This window comes from Podarcis tiliguerta, assembly GCF_965153285.1.
Source record: "Podarcis tiliguerta genome assembly, chromosome: 8".
NCBI classification, from domain to species: Eukaryota; Metazoa; Chordata; class Lepidosauria; order Squamata; family Lacertidae; genus Podarcis; species Podarcis tiliguerta.
In genome coordinates this window covers 82806979-82823356 of record NC_139541.1, presented here as the reverse complement: position 1 = coordinate 82823356, position 16378 = coordinate 82806979, and the positions used below count along the sequence as shown (strand labels likewise).

The window sequence follows — 16378 nt, the reverse complement described above, 5'->3', positions numbered from 1 at the left end:
GGAGGGACGTGGGTGGCGCTGTGGGTTAAACCACAGAGCCTAGGGCTTGCCGATCAGAAGGTCGGCGGTTCGAACCCCCGCAACGGGGTGAGCTCCCATTGCTCAGTCCCTGCTCCTGCCAACCTAGCAGTTCGAAAGCACGTCAAAGTGCAAGTAGATAAATAGGTACCGCTCCGGCAGGAAACACCGTTTCCGTGTTCTCTGGTTCCGTGCGCTCTGGTTCGGCAGAAGCGGCTTAGTCATGTTGGCCACATGACCCGGAAGCTGTACGCCGACTCTGTCGGCCAATAAAGCGAGATAAGCGCTGCAACCCCAGTCGGCCACGACTGGACTTAATGGTCAGGGGTCCCTTTACCTTTACCTTAATTTACTGGGAACATTTAGGAGACCAGTCTAGTCCCCCAGTCCACCAACCGCATGCCACTGCCACCTTCCGAAGGAGACAGTTCCGCTCTGCAGCGGCTCTGACCATCACGAAGTTATTCCTAAGCTTTAGTCGCAATCTCCTTGCTTGTCATTTGAATACACTGGCTCATTTGAAAACTCCCACTACCATGGGACAGCCTTTCAGATACAGTGGTACCTCGGGTTAAGTACCGTATTTTTTGCACCATAACACTCACTTTTTTCCTCCTAGAAAGGAAGGGGAAATGTCTGTGCGTGTTATGGAGGGAATGCCTACGGGTGGCGGGGGGGATCTGCTGCAGTCATGAGCAGAGGATCCATGGTTCCCCTTCCTTCCCTCCTCCGTGGCTCGCTTTGAAACAGCAAAGCGGGAGAAGAGCCACTGAGTGGGGAGGAGAGAGGGACAGAGAGCCTGCTTCTTTAAAGGAGCAAAGTGGGAGAGGAGAGGAGCCACTTACACGAGTGTAAGCGGCTCCTGTCCGGTTGGCTCCTTTAAAGCAAGTAGGCTCTCTGTCCCTCTCTCCTCCCCACTCAGATAGCTAAATAGCATTATTAGCAGCATCCTTCTCCACACACCCCATGCGTGCTCTTTGTCCCTTGAGTGCTTTTCCTTCCCTCCCCACTTAAAACGTGATTACAAAGCACGGATCCACATGGATCCTCAGGATTTTTGCACTGGGTCACCCCAAATTCACCATCAGATCACATAGCATGTCCATGGCTACATCTTGCACCAAAAAAATCACGCACCCCCTGTTGCCTGGGGTCGCAGTGGTGCAAAAACGTGGTTACAAAGCATGGATCCACATGGATCCTCAGGATTTTTGCACTGGGCTACTCCAAACCCACTGTCAGATCACATGTCTGTGGCCACAGCGTGAACCACAAAAATCATACATCCACTGTTTCGTTTAGAGTATTTTTTTCCTTGTTTTCCTCTAAAAACTACGTGCGTGTTATGGTCTGGTGCGTGTTATAGAGAGAAAAATACGGTACTTAATTCGTTCCGGAGGTCTGTTCTTAACCTGGAACTGTTCTTAACCTGAAGCACCACTTTAGCTAATGGAGCCTCCTGCTGCCGCTGCACGATTTCTGTTCTCATCCTGAAGCAAAGTTCTTCACCCAAGGTACTATTTCTGGGTTAGCGGAGTCTGTAACCTGAAGCGTCTGTAACCTGAAGCATCTGTAACCCGAGGTACCACTGTGTTCTCTCGCATCACCCCCCAGTTCTCTCTCCCCCAACTCCCTCTACCACTCCTCCTAAATAAGGCTCGGTTTCCCAACTTGGTTTTAAACTCCCATCCGCTCCACGCACGCAAGCAAACGGCCCAAGGATCCAAGGGTGCTATCCTGACTTAACGTGGCCGTCACTGACCTTCAGCCGCTGCACAATCTCCTTGATGTCCTCCGGGTTGCTCTCCAGGGCCCGGATGAAAATGTGGTCCCCGCGCCCGTAGAAGACCTTGATGCTGAACGTGTCCGGCGTCCACCCGATCACGTCCGCGCAAAAGCAGTTGAAGACCACCTCCTTGGTGCCCAGGTCCAAGAGGACGACAAACTCGTTGGAGATGCCCAGGATGCACTCGATCTCCAGCCCCTGGGTGTAATCCTGCGCCTGCACGTGCCACGCAATGGCCCCGGCGCTGTGCTGCTCGGCCCCCGGCCGGGCTTTCGTCTTCTCCTTCTTCTTGGAGGCCAGCGAGATCAGGTTGAACTTCCCCGTGGAGTCGATGGGCGTGCTGGTGACGCAGTTCTCCGCCAGGTCCTTCAGGTACTCCTGCCGTGTCCGCGTGGCCATGGTGTGGAACTTGTCCGACTTGTGGGCCGCGTTCTCGGCGTTGATCACCTTGGCCAGCAGGAAGTCCCGGAAGACGTCGGATTTGTGGAAGGCGGCTCGGCTGGGGATGGCTGGCCCAAAGGGAGGGACGTCTTTGGAGCGGGTCACCGCCACGCTGGGAACACGGAAGGAGAGAGGCGGGAAGCACAGCTTGGACCAAGCAGAAGGCAGGAGCCAGCTGGCAGTCAATCACATCGTGGGAATTACCGTATTTTTTGCTCTATAAGACTCACTTTTTCCCTCCTAAAAAGTAAGGGGAAATGTGCGTGCGTCTTATGGAGCGAATGCAGGCTGCGCAGCTATCCCAGAAGCCAGACCAGCAACAGGGATTGCTGCTTTCACTGCGCAGCGATCCCTCTTGCTGTTCTGGCTTCTGAGATTCAGAAGATTTTTTTTCTTGTTTTCCTCCTCCAAAAACTAGGTGCGTCTTGTGGTCTGGTGCATCTTATAGAGCGAAAAATACGGTAACTCATTATTAGCAAAAACACACACAGGCTTGTGATTTCTGGGCTGGACGAGCCTTGGGGTCCCTTCCAAGTCTGTGACTTGGCTGAGGGTCAGGCCTCATGACTCCAGCAGTTCATCTGGTAGGTCTTGCCCCACGGATCAGTTGCCCAGACTGAAAGTTCCCACCTCCCCACAGCCGTCTCAGTCTCCAGCTCTCCAGGGTTTTCCCCAAGCAATCAGAGCCTTAGCCTGCATGAAGCCAACCTCCTCTCCGCCCTTTTCATGCCTCTCCTGGTTCTGGGAGACCAGGGAGGAGGGGAGCTGGTCACAGCAGGAGGGGGAGACACCTAGGCCACTTCAGCGGCCGAACTCATCTCGGCATCTTGGCTTGCCTCTTCTCCTACCTCTGAATCTGGACCTCTTGCTGCCTCCTGTTTCAGCCGAATGATGTCATGATGACTTCATGTGACGGGCGGAAAGGTGGCCCCGCCCACTCGTCAAATTTGGCCCTGGTCACCTCAAAAGCTCACTTGGCCCACAGGATAAGCATTCCTCCTGACTGGCGTCAGCTCTGCCCGGGGGGCTTCCTCCCTCCTGCCAGACCCTTCTAGAACGACTATTGCAGGGGGTTGGACTAGATGACCCTGGAGCCCATTCCAACTGCACCATGTTGATGATTCTGCCAGAGGGTCTGTGGGATGAGCCTGGGGCCCCTTTCGGGGAAGGGGTGTTACCTGTAGCAAACGTTCTCTGTGCAGGGATTCTGGGCCCGGACGATGATGAAGACATGCTGGAAATGGGAGCGGATGTTCTGGGGGGTAAAGGGCAGAGCCCCTGGCTCCTGGAAGATGATGGTGACGATGTCGTTCCCAATGTGCCTCTTCCTGAGCAGCTGGAGGAGGAAGGAGGAGACAGACAGAGGGGGTCTCAGTTATTCATTTGAAGTGTTCCTCAAATGCATTTTAATCCAGACCCACGCGTGCAAACGATACAGTCCAATTGCATCCTGCATGGGGGTTTGTGCTCAAGGGCTCCACACATGCGCAAGAATGCACATAGTCAAACTACCCCTGTGCCAGCGTCCCTGAGCAGGCCTTGCCTCCAAAAGCAAGGCAGAGAGCTTAAAACAGGGGTAGGCAACCTAAGGCCCGGGGGCCGGATGCGGCCCAATCGCCTTATCAATCCGGCCCACGGACGGTCCAGGAATCAGCATGTTTTTACATGAGTAGAATGTGTCATTTTATTTAAAATGCAACTCTGGTAATTTGTGGGGCAAAGGAATTCGTTCATTATTATTTTTTCAAAATATAGTCCGGCCCTCCCACAAGGTCTGAGAGATGGTGGACTGGCCCCCTGCTGCAAAAGGTTGCTAACCCCTGGCTTAAAAGCTCGCCTTGCACCCATGTGCTCCAATCACAAACAGCGCTTTTAAGCTCTCTGCCTTGCTTGCATTCAGCCCACTGGCCGTCATCCGTGTAAGGTTGACATTGCACAAGGTAACTAACAAGCTTCCAACAAAATACCGTATTTTTCGCTCTATAAGACACACCTTTTCCCCTCCAAAAACTATGGGGAAATGTGTGTGCGTCTTATGGAGCGAATGCAGGCTCCGTGGCTTCAGCGATAGCAACGCGAAGCCTCTGAAGCGCAGTGGGAGCGCTCCCGCGGCTTCGGGTTCCTTTCGCTGAAGCCTGGAGAGCGAGATGGGTCAGTGCGCACCGACCCCTCTCGCTGTCCTGGCGCTGCGCAGAGAGGGAGAGCTGCGCAGTGTTCCTTCAGCGAAGTGGGAGGAGAAATGGAAGGGGCTCCGTTTCTCCTGCCGCTTTGCTGAAGAGCAGAGAGGGGGAGAATTTTTTTTCTTGTTCTCCCCCTCTAAAACAAGGTGCGTCCTATAGAGCGAAAAATACGGTACTAAAAATACAATATAAAAAATACAATAAAACATCAGACATTAAAAACTACCCTAGACACATATGGTTTAGGGCAGTATTAGGACGGTAAGAAAGCAACACATAATGGAAAGTGAGAACAACGCCCCAAATCTCAATAGACCTCTGCGTCCAGATGTGCCGGTGGGAGGGAAGAAGAGAGCAGAAACGCTCGAGAGGTCCAAGTAGTGGCAGGGCAGCGCCACTGAGGGCATCCCTGAACGCAGGAACACATTTGGACACCCAGCCAAGGGGTGCGGGATATGCGACAAAGGAGGTGGGATTGCCAGGACCCCCCAGAACGCCACAGCTGTCCCCTCAGAGCATGTCCAGCATTCCTTGCTCTCTGGGGTCAGGGGGACCGAATGTTTTCAATTTCATCTTCCGTTTTAATTTGCACACCGCTTTTCTTCTACGTTGGGATGCGGGTGGCGCTGTGGGTTAAAGCCTCAGCGCCTAGGACTTGCCGATCGAAAGGTCGGCGGTTCGAATCCCCGCGGCGGGGTGCGCTCCCGTTGTTCGGTCCCAGCGCCTGCCAACCTAGCAGTTCGAAAGCACTCCCGGGTTCAAGTAGATAAATAGGGACCGCTTACTAGCGGGAAGGTAAACGGCGTTTCCGTGTGCGGCTCTGGCTCGCCAGAGCAGCGATGTCACGCTGGCCACGTGACCCGGAAGTGTCTCCGGACAGCGCTGGCCCCCGGCCTCTTGAGTGAGATGAGCGCACAACCCTAGAGTCTGTCAAGACTGGCCCGTACGGGCAGGGGTACCTTTACCTTTACTTTCTTCTACGTTGCTAGAACACAAGGCGGTTCTGCAAGCTGCAGAACCAACAAAATAGGTGCAGCGAAGATCCCACATCTTGTAATCTGATCAAATAAAGTCATTTTAAAAAATGCAACCCGCCACTTGCGTGGAGCCCACCTCGTACCTGCTGCCTATTGTTGGGGGTGTAAGGAAGCATCGTGGAGACGTGGAACATGATCTCATAGCCCTGGTAGGTGGTGTAGAGAGAGTGGGTTCCCGTGGAGTCGGCTGGAAGGCAAAAGCAAGCAGGAGGGATGCTCAGGAGGGCAGCGGGGACTAGTGGGTGGAGAGGAGGTTTGGGCTGGGTGGCTCCTCCCACCCTGAGCAGCCAGAGACAGTTGGGGAAGGGGAGGTTTCGGGGGAACGGAGTGCAGCCGGCCTTCTGCCTGTCCCTAGCAAACGGCTGGAGGGACCTACTTTTGGTGTCCAGCTGGGCGGCGTACTTGTCGAAGCCCCTGAGGCACACCTTCTCCCCCAGCAGCGCCAGGAACTCCTCAAAGGCAGGCCCGGCCTCTTCGTTGTTGTACATCTCCTCCTCGGAGCTCTGGTCGGCTTTGCAGTACAGTACGCCCACCTTGTGCTTGCGGCAGAGCTGAAGGGGCAGAAGGGGGAGGGAGACACAGCCGGGTGAGAAGCGTCAAGCAGGGGGAGCCCACTGGGCAGTCGTCCCTGGATGTCCATCGATCTCCCGTAGGCACGCAGTATCAGCAATTAGCGACACGAGCTCCAGAAATAGCTTGCCACATTCCAGAGCCGTGCACACTCTATCAGCAGATAATTCACACAGCGAAAGATGCACTCAGGAGAGCATTATTTACAAGTTTATTTCTGCGTTGATCAGAACAAAGAAAAACATGACTGCCTGCTTCAATGTTCCGGCAGAGAGAGAGAAACGAAATCAAAGACACAACAGAAACATCCTGTGAAAACAGGAAATACGCAGAATCTGTGACTCAAAGCCTGCTCCCTTTTAAGGTGGAACGGAAATATCCTAACACCTTCTTCCCAGACTGGAAGAAAGGCACGAGCAGGGAGGGAGGCAAGGGCATCCTCAGAGGAACGCCGCAAGGTGCCCACCTGAATCTACCTGTGCATGTTCAGAGCACTGAGACCGTAGCTGGAACAGGCCACAAAGGGGAGTCCAGCACCCCGCTTCTCTCTTTTTTAAAAAAATAATTTTTATTGATTTTAACATTTAAATTATAAAATGTACCACAAAACTTATCACTTATACAGTGGTACCTCGCAAGACAAATGTCTCGCAAGACGAAAAACTCGCAAGACGAAAGAGTTTTTTGTTTTTTGAGTTGCTTCGCAAGACGAATTTCCCTATGGGCTTGCTTCGCAAGACGAAAACGTCTCGCGCCTTTTTCTTAAAACCGTCAATGCATTCCTATGGGAAACCGTCAATGCATTTCCTATGGGAAACCGTGCTTCGCAAAGACGAAAAATTCACAAGACGAAAAAACTCGCAGAACGAATTAATTTCATCTTGCGAGGCACCACTGTACAATCTTTTTAGACTTCCATCAGCACCTCTGATAAACCGTTTTAACGACTTCTTATGCATTTCTTAACTTTATACTGCCTTTACATCTCTTAACAAATCATCCCTCCCCTTCTCCTTTTTTGCAATACTTCCAATAATACTCCTCACAAAACTTCTTGCAAACCTACAAAAGTCGTCTGCTCTACGGCACCCCGCTTCTCAAAATGGCCAGCCAGCGGCCCGAAAGCAGGCCCTGAGCAGAACAGCAGCGGAGGGAGAACAAGGCCCCTGCGACTCACAGCCCTCAAGAGTCGTATCCTCTGCCATCGATTTGTCTATCTTTGCCACCCAAGTTGAGGCCACCCCTGACTCCCAGGGAAATGAGTTTCAGAGTTTGTGTCTGATGCCTGAAGAATGACTTTTTTCAGATCTTCCCACACTCAGCTTTTCCCACGGGGTTTGAGCATCACCGTCATCTCTCCTCTTTCTCCACAACAACTAATCCAGAATGCGGCAGCTAGACTGGTGACTGGGAGCGGCCGCCGAGACCATATAACACCGGTCTTGAAAGACCTACATTGGCTCCCAGTACGTTTCCGGGCACAATTCGAAGTGTTGGTGCTGACCTTTAAAGCCCTAAAAGGCCTCAAAGGCCCTGGATACCTGAAGGAGCATCTCCACCCCCATCGTTCTGCCCAGATACTGAGGTCCAGCGCTAAGGGCCTTCTGGCGGTTCCCTCACTGCGAGAGGCCAAGCTACAGGGAACCAGGCAGAGGGCCTTCTCGGTAGTGGCGCCCGCTCTGTGGAACGCCCTCCCAGCAGATGTCAAAGAGAACAACAACTACCTGACATTCAGAAGACATCTGAAGGCAGCCCTGTTTAAGGGAAGCTTTTAATATGTGACATTTTAGTGTATTTTTCATCTTTGTTGGAAGCCGCCCTGAGTGGCTGGGGAAACCCAGCCAGATGGGCGGGGTACAAATAATAAATTATTATTATTATTATTATAAACGTCACCATCGTCTGCATCTCGGCCATGTTTCGCATGCTCAACTTTTCCCTAAACCGCAAAGTCCCGAATGTGGCAACCCTCCCTCGCTGGGGATCCCCTGATCTCTCCGGCTGCCCTTTCATCTCAACTTTCCCCAGATCTGCTGCAGTTGTATCTTGGTTCTCAAACAGAGTCCGATCAATTCCTGGAACTGTTCAAAAAACAAGGCGCGGCTTCCGTTTGGCTGCAGGAGTGTCCTGCGGCCAATCAGAAGCCGCGTCGGATGTTTGGCTTCCAAAAACCGCTCAAAAACTGAAACACTCGCTTCCGGGTTTCGATCGTTCGATTTGTTTGGGAGCCAAGGCGTTTGACTTCCAAGGTACGACTGTACATCCTTTTGGAGGCGAGGCAAGAGGAGTGGCAGGCAGTAGGATGGCTGTCCCCGAATCCAGTGGATCTCTCCTGCTCCTGGAATCTGCCTCATCCCCTTTCAGAGCCCTCAATGCCACCCTGGTATGCCCCGCGGAGAACGTTAAGGTCCATAAATAGCAACACCCTAGAGGTCCCGGGCCATAAGGAAGTCAGATGAGCCTCAACCAGAGCCAGGGCCTTTTCAGTGATGGCTCCAGCCTGGTGGAACGCTCCGTCTCATGAAACCAGTGCCCTGCGGGATCTGATTTCTTTCCGCAGGGCCTGCAAGACAGAGCTGTTCCACCTGGCCTTCGGCTTGGAATCAACTTGATCCCCTCCCCCTCTTTCCTTTTTCCTTTCTCCTTCTGTTATGGAACTCCTATTTGGGGACTTCCCTGGCTTTTTTCTGGCCCACCTAGGACCAGTCTGGATAGTTGGCCTTGGTGAAAACTTGACATTTGGCCTTTGCTTGGAATCAACTTGATCCCCTCCCCCTCTTTCTTTTTTCCTTTCTCCTCCTGTGAAGAGGCTGCATCTTAACGTTTTAATGTTGTATTTTAATCTTGTTTTTTAAATTGTATTTTAATCAACTTGTTTTTATTATTGGTTGTTAGCCGCCCTGAGCCGGTCTTGGCTGGGGAGGGCGGGGTATAAATAAAATTTATCATTATTATTATTATTATTTATAATAATAATAATAAAATCGCTGACATGTCTTTTCTTCTGTCTGATACCGCCAAGTTCTGGCATTATTTGGCAAATGTGTGGTGCTCTCCACCCCATCTCTTGTCCCTCACCCCACCGACCAGGGAGCAAGGACGGAAGAGGGGGCCAATGTCCGCCCCCTGGCCATCCCACCTCCCCCCCCCGGCTCGCTCACCCCTTGCTCGTCCAGCTTCCGCAGCTGCTCCGTGACCTTGGGGACGCTCAGGGCCAGGCGGAGGCAGTGGATGTTCAGCTCGGGGACCACGTTCTCCAGCACGTCCTTGAGGGGGAGCCCGCGGACAGTGCCATGCTTGGTGGAGGTGGGCGTGGCATCCTCCAGGATGGAGCCGCGGAGAGTGGTCAGCTGCAAGGAGAGAGAGAGAGACTGGTCAGAGGAGCCTTCCCGGCATTTCCTGTCCGGACCTGCCATGTGGGTGGAGCTAACCGACAGGGATCGCTTTGTGGTGGCTCCCGCCCCCAGTGGAGCGGAAAGGCAGAGGCTGAAACCGGCCCAACAGGGCAGGCTGCCTGCCGGGACCCAGGAAGAGAGGCTGCCCACATGGCTCGGGAACAGGGTCCCCTGGAGACGGTGCTTTCCTTCATTTTGGTCTCCGAGTGTTGGAAGAGAGGAATAATAAACTGTTTTTATACGCAAAGAATATTACTGGCACAGAAATGGAAACAAGAACTACCGACCAAAGAAGAATGGCAGACGAAATTAATGGACCCTGCAGAATTAGAGAAGATGACAGGAAGGATCCGAAACCTGCGGGACCAGAGCTTCTCAGAGGACTGGAGTAAATATCTGAACTATTTGGAAAGCAATTGTACTAAACAGATTACGCTAGCAGGACTTCAAGAAGTTTTGTAAGGAGGACTATGCGAAGTATTGCAGAGAAGATTGTGAAGAGAGTTATTAGAGAGTTAAGGATAACTGAAAGTAATAGAGAAATTAAGAAATGTAATTTAAGTGATAAAGATTGAAAAATCTTCAGATGTGGTTGATGGAAGTCCAAAACATTGTATAAGATAAGAAAGTATGTGATACGATTTTTGGAAATTATTTGTAAAAATCTATATCTATCTATATATCTAATCTATATCTCTATCTATCTATCTATCTATCTATCTGTCTATCAATCAATCTATATATCAGAGTGTTGGAAGAGAGAGGCAACCTCGAGACACATCTTAGGGCCCAATTCTGAACATTTAAAGGTTTGTCTCCAATTCACTTTGCAAATTTCAAAGCTTTGCGAAACGAGATTGAGAAACAGGATAGCTGCAAGAGGGGATGTTTGGGCTCCGGTTATCAAATAGCAAGGTGGCTTCTTGTAGGGAAGACTGTTCACTTCCCCTAGATAATGGAAATATGTATCTTGAAAAGGGCAGTCAATTCAAACGGAGGGTTGGAAGCCCTCGCAGATAAACGGTCTGGAGAGCCGCAGAACGGATTCGGAAGAGCATCTTGGAATCCACGCTTTTGCTCTGAGGTTGCAAAACAATCCAGAGCAAAGGACCCCTGGGAAGGCGGAGGGCCAGCCTACGAGCCCCATGGAGACCCCAGCCTCAGAGCAGTCAAGGCCTGCTCTCTCTCTCCCCCCTGCCCTTTTATTCTCAAGGCCGCTACAACAGCAGCAAGAATACTTATTGCGAAGTATTGGAAGACACAAGATCTACCCACCCGGGAAGAATGGCAGATGAAGCTGATGGACTACATGGAATTGGCGGAAATGACTGGCAGAATCCGAGACCAGGGAGAAGAGTCGGTGGAAGAAGATTGGAAAAAATTCAAAGTATATCTACAGAAATACTGCAAGATTAATGAATGTTAGAAGAATGCTGGAACGAAGTTATATGGTTTTAGCAGAAATGTTATAAAGAATTAAGCAAAAATTGATTGTTAATGGGCCAAAAAGTGAAAAATTTAAGGTTAGATTGTGTTAAAATAAACCATAGAACAAAAAATTGAGAAAGATGGAAAGGATTTGCTGAAATAGTTAATTGAACTAGAATATAAAAAAGGGAGGTGTGAGGAAGTCGATGAAACAAGTAAATGAAAGGTAAAGATATGGAAATATTGGATGTGTTTTCAAATGTTTTTTGTTTTTCTTGTTGTTTTGATGTATTGTTATTTTCTTTTTATTTTCGATGTATTGTTTGTTAAAAAATTTTATTGTCTTTTTTCCTTTTTTTTTCTTTTCTCTGTAACTATTAAACTTCTAATAAATATTATTTTCAAAAAAAAATATTCTCAAGGCCGCTGCTGGTCTGCTCCTCCTTTGGCTGAAGCAGCAAACACAGGCCCTGCGCTGAGTTGCAATGCCCTCTGCTGGGCTCTGGGGAGCTCCTCACAGCTCAGAGACCGGAGGTGAGAGCAATGGGTGCTTAGGACCCCAGGCCACGCTTGTGACCCCTCTTTGCAGAGCACAGCAGCACGTGGGGGTGGGAAGGGGCAACTGCTTTCCACAAGAAGTTGCCTTATATCAGTTCTCCCTTAGAAGATGCGGGACTTGCCCTCGCCGGAGGTTTTTAAGCAGAGGTCGGATGGCCCTCTGTCAGGGATGCTTTGGCTGTGACGCCTGCAGTGCAGGGGGTGGACTAGATGGTTCTGTGGGTCCCCTTCCAACTCTCCAAATCTGAGGTTCTACAATCCACCTATCTGCTGACATCATGGAGGTGAAGTCAGCGAATGAGAAGGGCTCCAGGCTCCAGGGTGCTGGGATTGTGCTGGTGGGACTGACCTTTGCAAGCCAAAAAACTGAACCCTCTGCAATCCGCTTGTGAGCAGAGAGGAGATCAGGATCTGGCCTGTCCACCAGAAAAGGATCCATTCCCAATTGTTGCAGGAATTTATGTATAGGGTTTGGGGTGGGAGTTGCCCCTCCAGCAGATATCATGCACATGCAGCCTACTGCCAAGATCAGCACAATCACTTTTGTGACTTGTGATTTGTCCCCACAAAACACTTCATCACAGTTTCTTCCTATCTATTCAAAGGGCCTTTGCTGCACGATACCAAATGTAAGAATTCACTGATAAATGTATATCTGTACTGGCTCGCTGGGAAAACTTCAGAAATTCATATAGACATGTGAGCTCAGCTGCTCAGCAGCCCCTCTGCCTGAAGGATAATCCCTGGCATCCTGATACCTGAGTGCCAGACAGGTAGCCGTTCCAGAAACAACAAACCCAGATGAAGACAAAAGGGTTAACTTGGCTGGGAAACAGGGAAATGTAAATACAGTGGTACTTCGGGTTAAGTACTTAATTCGTTCCAAAGGTCTGATCTTAACCTGAAACTGTTCTTAACCTGAAGCACCACTTTAGCTAATGGGGCCTCCAGCTGCCGCTGTTGGCAGAGCACAATTTCTGTTCGCATCCTGAAGCAAAGTTCTTAACCCGAGGTAATATTTCTGGGTTAGCGGAGTCTGTAGCCTGAAGCGTATGTAACCTGAAGCGTATGTAACCCGAGGTACCACAGTATCTCTTTTGTTACACTTGATGGGTGTTTGGTGGAGGGCAAGGGGAACCATGGGGCAGGGTCCAGGATACTCAGATTACTGCCACCAGACGTCCCCTTTCATGATGTAACCATGATGTATGAGTGATGTAGTTGGGGGTGCGTGTAACATGGGGATTAGCAGCTAATAAAAAGTTTGGGGGCTCTTTTGTTCGGGGCTTCCATCTTGTTCCACCTGGTGGCAGGTGGGAGTTCTGTTGCGACAGCCTTCAGTCAAGACCGAGCCTCCTGGCTGCTGTTTTGCTCTGGCATTCCTGGCTGGTGTCCTTGTTTTTTGTCCAAGGGAGCCTGTCTTTCCTGTTCTGGCCACAGCAGCTGGCATGGCAGAGGCTCATTGGGGCGGTGTGTGACCTGGATTAGACCAGGAGCACCCGAGAACATGGAGGCACCACCCGAAACTTTCCCCGAGTCAAGCAAAGCACTGCTTTTGAGCAGAAGACAGTAAGAAAGGATTCAGTTACACAAAATCCAGGTTTCAAATGGAAGTGATTGAAGGGAAAGTGAAACTACTGAAAGCTGCATAAAGCATACTGCTAGAATGGGAGATGAAAGATGAAGAGGTAAAATCAGTCATGATTAAATGGGCACACGAGATAGGTCATAACATTATGTTGGAAGATTGGGAAAGGTTATGAAAAATTGACTTAAAATTTACAGATTGTTCTCTGTTGAAAGAAAATTATATGAAGATGATGTATGACTCCAGTGCAGTTAGGAAAATGTATAAAACCAGTTCAAATATGTGTTGGAAGTGTAAGGAAAAAAAGGGGACATTTTATCATATGTGGTGGGATTGTAATGAAATTAAAAAGTTTTGGGAAATGATATACAATGAATTGAAGAAAATGTTCCATTTAGCATTTGTTAAGAAATCTGAAGCATTTTTGTTAGGGATTGTAGGAAAAGACCTGCCAAGGAAACTGAAAAATATCTTCATGTATGCAACAACGGCGGTGAGAGTCTTAATAGCACAGGGATGGAAGAATGAGGAAACCCTGACTAAAGAACTATGGCAAGAGAAGCTGATGGACAATGCAGAATTGGCAAAATTGACTTATAAACTACGGGAAAAGGATAACCGTGACTTCAAAGATGAATGGTTAACTTTTACAAAGTACTTAAAGAAACAACAAAGTGAACTGGACTCCTTGGCAGGTTTTGAATAAACAATATTGACAATAACCAGTCAGATTTATGAAATTTTGTAATATGCAGAGATCAGCATCTGTAGAGAAACCAGAGATTGGAGCGGAGGGAAGTCAAGGGGGGAGGGGAGGTTGGGTTATTTTATGGGGGGGGGATCAAGGATGATATGTTTTAAGACAATATGTTTTGTTTAAATTCTTAATAATTTTTTTTTTAAAAAAGCACTGCTTTTGAGAAGGAGGTGCCGTTATCCGACACAAACACACGCAGGGCTCAAGCCAAAGCGCAAAACCAGCCTTGGGCTTCTGAGGACCAGGCGCACAGCTCAGAGAGATGTTGGGGGTGGGGGGTGGGCAGAGATTTGGGAGGGGGGAGAAAGCAGCAAGGTGCTCTGCGGCCCAGCAGTGAGGGGTCTGTTCCCAGTAACCGAGAGGCAAACTGGCCACCCCCTTCGGCACACAACTTCTGTGGGACAGGGAGCCATACATCCCCCCCCCCTTGGTGGATTCTGTGGCTTCTTCCAAAGCCCTCCCCAAGCTCAGTATTCCTCCTCCCCCCCCCCCACTGTCAGCCTCCAAGGGACTTAGGTTAGACTCTCGCTCTGCAGACATTTCTGGAGGAAGCGGAATCACTGCATGAACCCTGGGAACTCGGTGGGACAGGACAAAGGCCAGCAGGGAAGGAGCAAAAAAGCCTGGGAAGGAAGTGGACCCAAGAGGAGACCGGCCGATGGATCAGACCAGAGAGCCCTCAAGCCCAGTGTCCTCCTCTCACAGCGGCCAGCCAGAGGGAAAATCAAGACGATTAAGAAAATTAAGAGGAGGGTGCTAGGGAAATTGAGAACACAACACCTCCAACTAGAATCAGCAGCAGAAGCTCTGGGGAAGTCAATGCCAGGCAGGAACACAAGAACCGCTGAACTGTCGAGGTGTAAGGGGCGCCCAAAGGTCATCCAGTCCAACCCCCTGGACCGCAGGAGTCACAGCTAAAGAATCTCTGACAGAAGACCAACTTCTGCTTAGAAACCTCCAGGTGGTTGGAGGATGGATGGCGGCTAATGGATTGAGGTTGAATCCTGACAAGACAGAAGTACTGTTTTGGGGGGACAGGGGGCGGGCTGGTGTGGGGGACTCCCTGGTCCTGAACGGGGCAACTCTGCCCCTGAAGTACCAGGTGCGCAGCCTGGGAGTCATTCTGGACTCACAGTTGTCCATGGAGGCACAGGTCAATTCTGTGTCCAGGGCAGCTGTCTGCCAGCTCCATCTGGTACGCAGGATGAGACCCTACCTGCCCGCAGACTGTCTCACCAGAGTGGTGCATGCTCTCGTTATCTCCCGCTTGGACTACTGCAATACGCTCTACGTGGGGCTACCTTTGAAGGTGACCCGGAAACTGCAAATAATCCAGAATGCGGCAGCTTGACTGGTGACTGGGAGCGGCCAGTGAAACCATATAACACCAGTCCTGAAAGACCTACATTGGCTCCCAGTACGTTTCTGAGCACAATTCGAAGTGTTGGTGCTGACCTTGAAAGCCCTAAATGGCCTCGGCCCAGTATACCTGAAGGAGCGACTCCACCCCCATCGTTCTGCCCGGACACTGAGATCCAGCTCCGAGGGCCTTCTGGCAGTTCCCTCCCTGAGAGAAGCAAAGGTACAGGGAACCAGGCAGAGGGCCTTTTTGGTAGTGGCACCCGCCCTCGGCGCGGTACCTCAAGTGTCCAGGCAGAACGATCCAGAGGTCCGTTTGTAAACCAAAACAGGTTGTAACCCAAGACGCACTTTCGCCAATGGGGACTCAAATAAAATTTAAAAAATTGTTCGTAATTCCCCCCCAAAATGGATTGTAATCCAAAGAAAGGTTGCAAACCGGGACACGCACTTCCGGGTTTGACATATTTGTAATCCAAAACGTATGCAAACCAAGACGTATGCAAACCAAGGTATGCAAACCACTGTATACTTGTCTCGACAAGCTTTTCCAGTTGGATGAAAAGGCCTCTGCCGCAGGTTTCATAACAATGCCGGTTTTTTAAAAAGCCCTTATCGTTAAGATGTTTTTGTTTACTAAACTATCTTTAAGCTGCTCTTCTGTGAACTGCCTTGAGACGCACGCAGAAGGCGATCTGTAGAGGAACAAAGCAGCGGCCATAGCAGCAACCTACCTCGCTGGTTCGGAAGATGATCCTGTACTGGTACTGAGGCCCGTGCTCTCGGTGGTCCTCCAGCTTCTCTCGCCGGATGCTGACGGCCACCGGGCCCAGCTTCTCGTCCACTCCAAAGTAGTTGGCATGCTCTGCAGAGAGAAAGAGAGGGAGGGGGGGTATTCATCCAAAACAGCAGCAGAGGCTCCCTGTCTCAAGACACACACACACACACACACACACACACACACACACAGAACATGTTGGAAGCATGAAGGCCAACTTTGGCTGAGCCCAACTGCGCCCAAATTGGGGGGTACCACCCCCTGGGGTGCTTTGGGATTACCTAGTGGGGTGCTAAGAGGCAAGGAGGCGATCGAGGGGGAGCACAGGAGGCTGAACCCTCCATGTGCAGCGGGCTGGACTAGAAGACCTCTGGGGTCCCCTCCAACTCTGCAACTCTAGGACGAAACACCTTCCTCGCTTCCTATTTGAAGTTCTCCTGCTCTCGTTGCTTTCAAACCTGTTTCCTTTGTGCTTACGATGCC

General features: G+C 50.5%; 1 protein-coding gene across 2 annotated transcripts in view; it reads right to left on the bottom strand.

Annotated features, from left to right (window-relative positions):
- The window catches only part of SIPA1L3 (signal induced proliferation associated 1 like 3), a 115022-nt gene that overhangs the window by 42558 nt on the left and 56086 nt on the right, over positions 1 to 16378 (bottom strand). For both annotated transcript variants that reach the window (XM_083454707.1, XM_083454708.1), the window contains exons 3-8: positions 15852 to 15982; positions 9194 to 9382; positions 5839 to 6013; positions 5546 to 5649; positions 3424 to 3581; positions 1781 to 2357 (exon numbers count right to left, since the gene is read on the bottom strand). In XM_083454707.1, the coding sequence (XP_083310833.1) occupies positions 1781 to 2357; positions 3424 to 3581; positions 5546 to 5649; positions 5839 to 6013; positions 9194 to 9382; positions 15852 to 15982 (1334 nt within the window). The remainder of the gene's footprint in view (positions 1 to 1780; positions 2358 to 3423; positions 3582 to 5545; positions 5650 to 5838; positions 6014 to 9193; positions 9383 to 15851; positions 15983 to 16378) is intronic.